Source organism: Nannospalax galili, unplaced genomic scaffold, assembly GCF_000622305.1.
Source record: "Nannospalax galili isolate Female #2095 unplaced genomic scaffold, S.galili_v1.0 scaffold337, whole genome shotgun sequence".
Lineage (NCBI taxonomy): Eukaryota > Metazoa > Chordata > Mammalia > Rodentia > Spalacidae > Nannospalax > Nannospalax galili.
In genome coordinates, this window is record NW_008340932.1 from 428,080 (window position 1) to 429,475 (window position 1,396).

A 1,396-nucleotide genomic window follows, 5' to 3' on the forward strand; every position below is an offset into this window, starting at 1 on the left:
ATGAGAGATAAGAAGTAGAAAGAAAAATGATGCAAAACTTCAAAAGACCAGTTTCTATCTGTAAAATTCCCTACAGAACTTCAGTTTGGAATTTCTCCTTGAGACAATCACTTCATTCTGAAAGCTGATTCAGTGTGAAGATCTTTCTTGGATTGTGTTCAACATGACATCATTGAATGAGAAGCAACTTTTAACTTCCTCTTGATTATTACCAACTTATAACTTTTGCTCAGAACGCGTACAAAGAAGAGTATTTTTGTGGAAAGCATCCCCGCACAGCCTATGGCTGTAGGGAACAATTCAGCAGTATCTGAGTTCATCCTCGCAGGGCTCACAGATGATCCAGAACTTCAAGTCATCCTCTTTGGTGTATTCCTAGCCATCTACCTAACTACTGTCTTGGGTAATCTTGGACTGATCATGTTAATCCATATCAGTCCTCAGCTTCACACACCCATGTACTTTTTCCTCAGTCATCTGGCTTTTGTTGATTTCTGTTATACATCCTCAGTCACCCCAAACACAATCATAAATTTTCTGCGTGTCGTGAGAAGTATAACTTTCTATGGGTGTGCAACCCAGGTGTGCTGTTTCATTACATCTGTTGTGTGTGAAATGTGCCTGTTGTCAGTCATGGCATATGATCGGTATGTGGCAATCTGGAACCCTCTGCTCTATGCCACCCTCATGCCTAGGAAGCTCTGTCTCCAGATGATCACCAGCACATATGTCTATGGATTCTTTGTGGGCATTGCACAGACAGTGGAAACATTTCAGTTGTCTTTCTGTGGCTCCAATGTGGTCAACCACTTCTACTGTGATGATGTGCCCCTAGTGGCTCTGGCCTGTTCTGACACTCATGTCAAAGAGCTGATGGTGTTAGTCATCGCTGGCTTCACCACCTTTTGCTCTCTGGTGATCATGGTCATTTCCTATGTCTTCATCCTCTTTGCCATCTTGAGGATTAATTCCGCTGAAGGAAGACGGAAAGCCTTTTCTACCTGTGCATCTCACCTGACCTCCATAACAATATTTTATGGGACAATCATTTTTATGTACCTGCAGCCCAAATCTAGCCATTCCCTGAACAAAGATAAAATTGTTTCTGTGTTTTATGTGGTAGTGATTCCCATGTTAAACCCACTGATCTATAGCTTTAGAAATCAGGAAGTAAAAAATTCACTGAAGAGAATTACTGAAAAGTTGTCTTTGGCCATCAAATGATATAATTACTAATCACTGGGCAGATGCCATAGGACTTTAAATTGTGTTTAATTCAGACTGACAGTGCTGGTAACTGACAGAGCTTCATGTATATCCTTTATTTTGAACTCTCTGACTCCTTGGAAACTGGTGTGTGTGTGTGTGTGTGTGTGTGTGTGTGTGTGTGTGTGTG

At 41.3% G+C, this 1,396-nt stretch overlaps 1 protein-coding gene across 1 annotated transcript; it reads left to right on the top strand.

Moving 5' to 3' along the window:
* Positions 1 to 282: 282 nt before the first annotated feature.
* LOC103736590 (olfactory receptor 5AL1-like) lies at positions 283 to 1,224 on the top strand. The gene has a single exon (XM_008836097.1). It carries the CDS (start codon positions 283 to 285, stop codon positions 1,222 to 1,224), a length of 942 nt encoding a protein of 313 aa, XP_008834319.1.
* Positions 1,225 to 1,396: the final 172 nt, after the last annotated feature.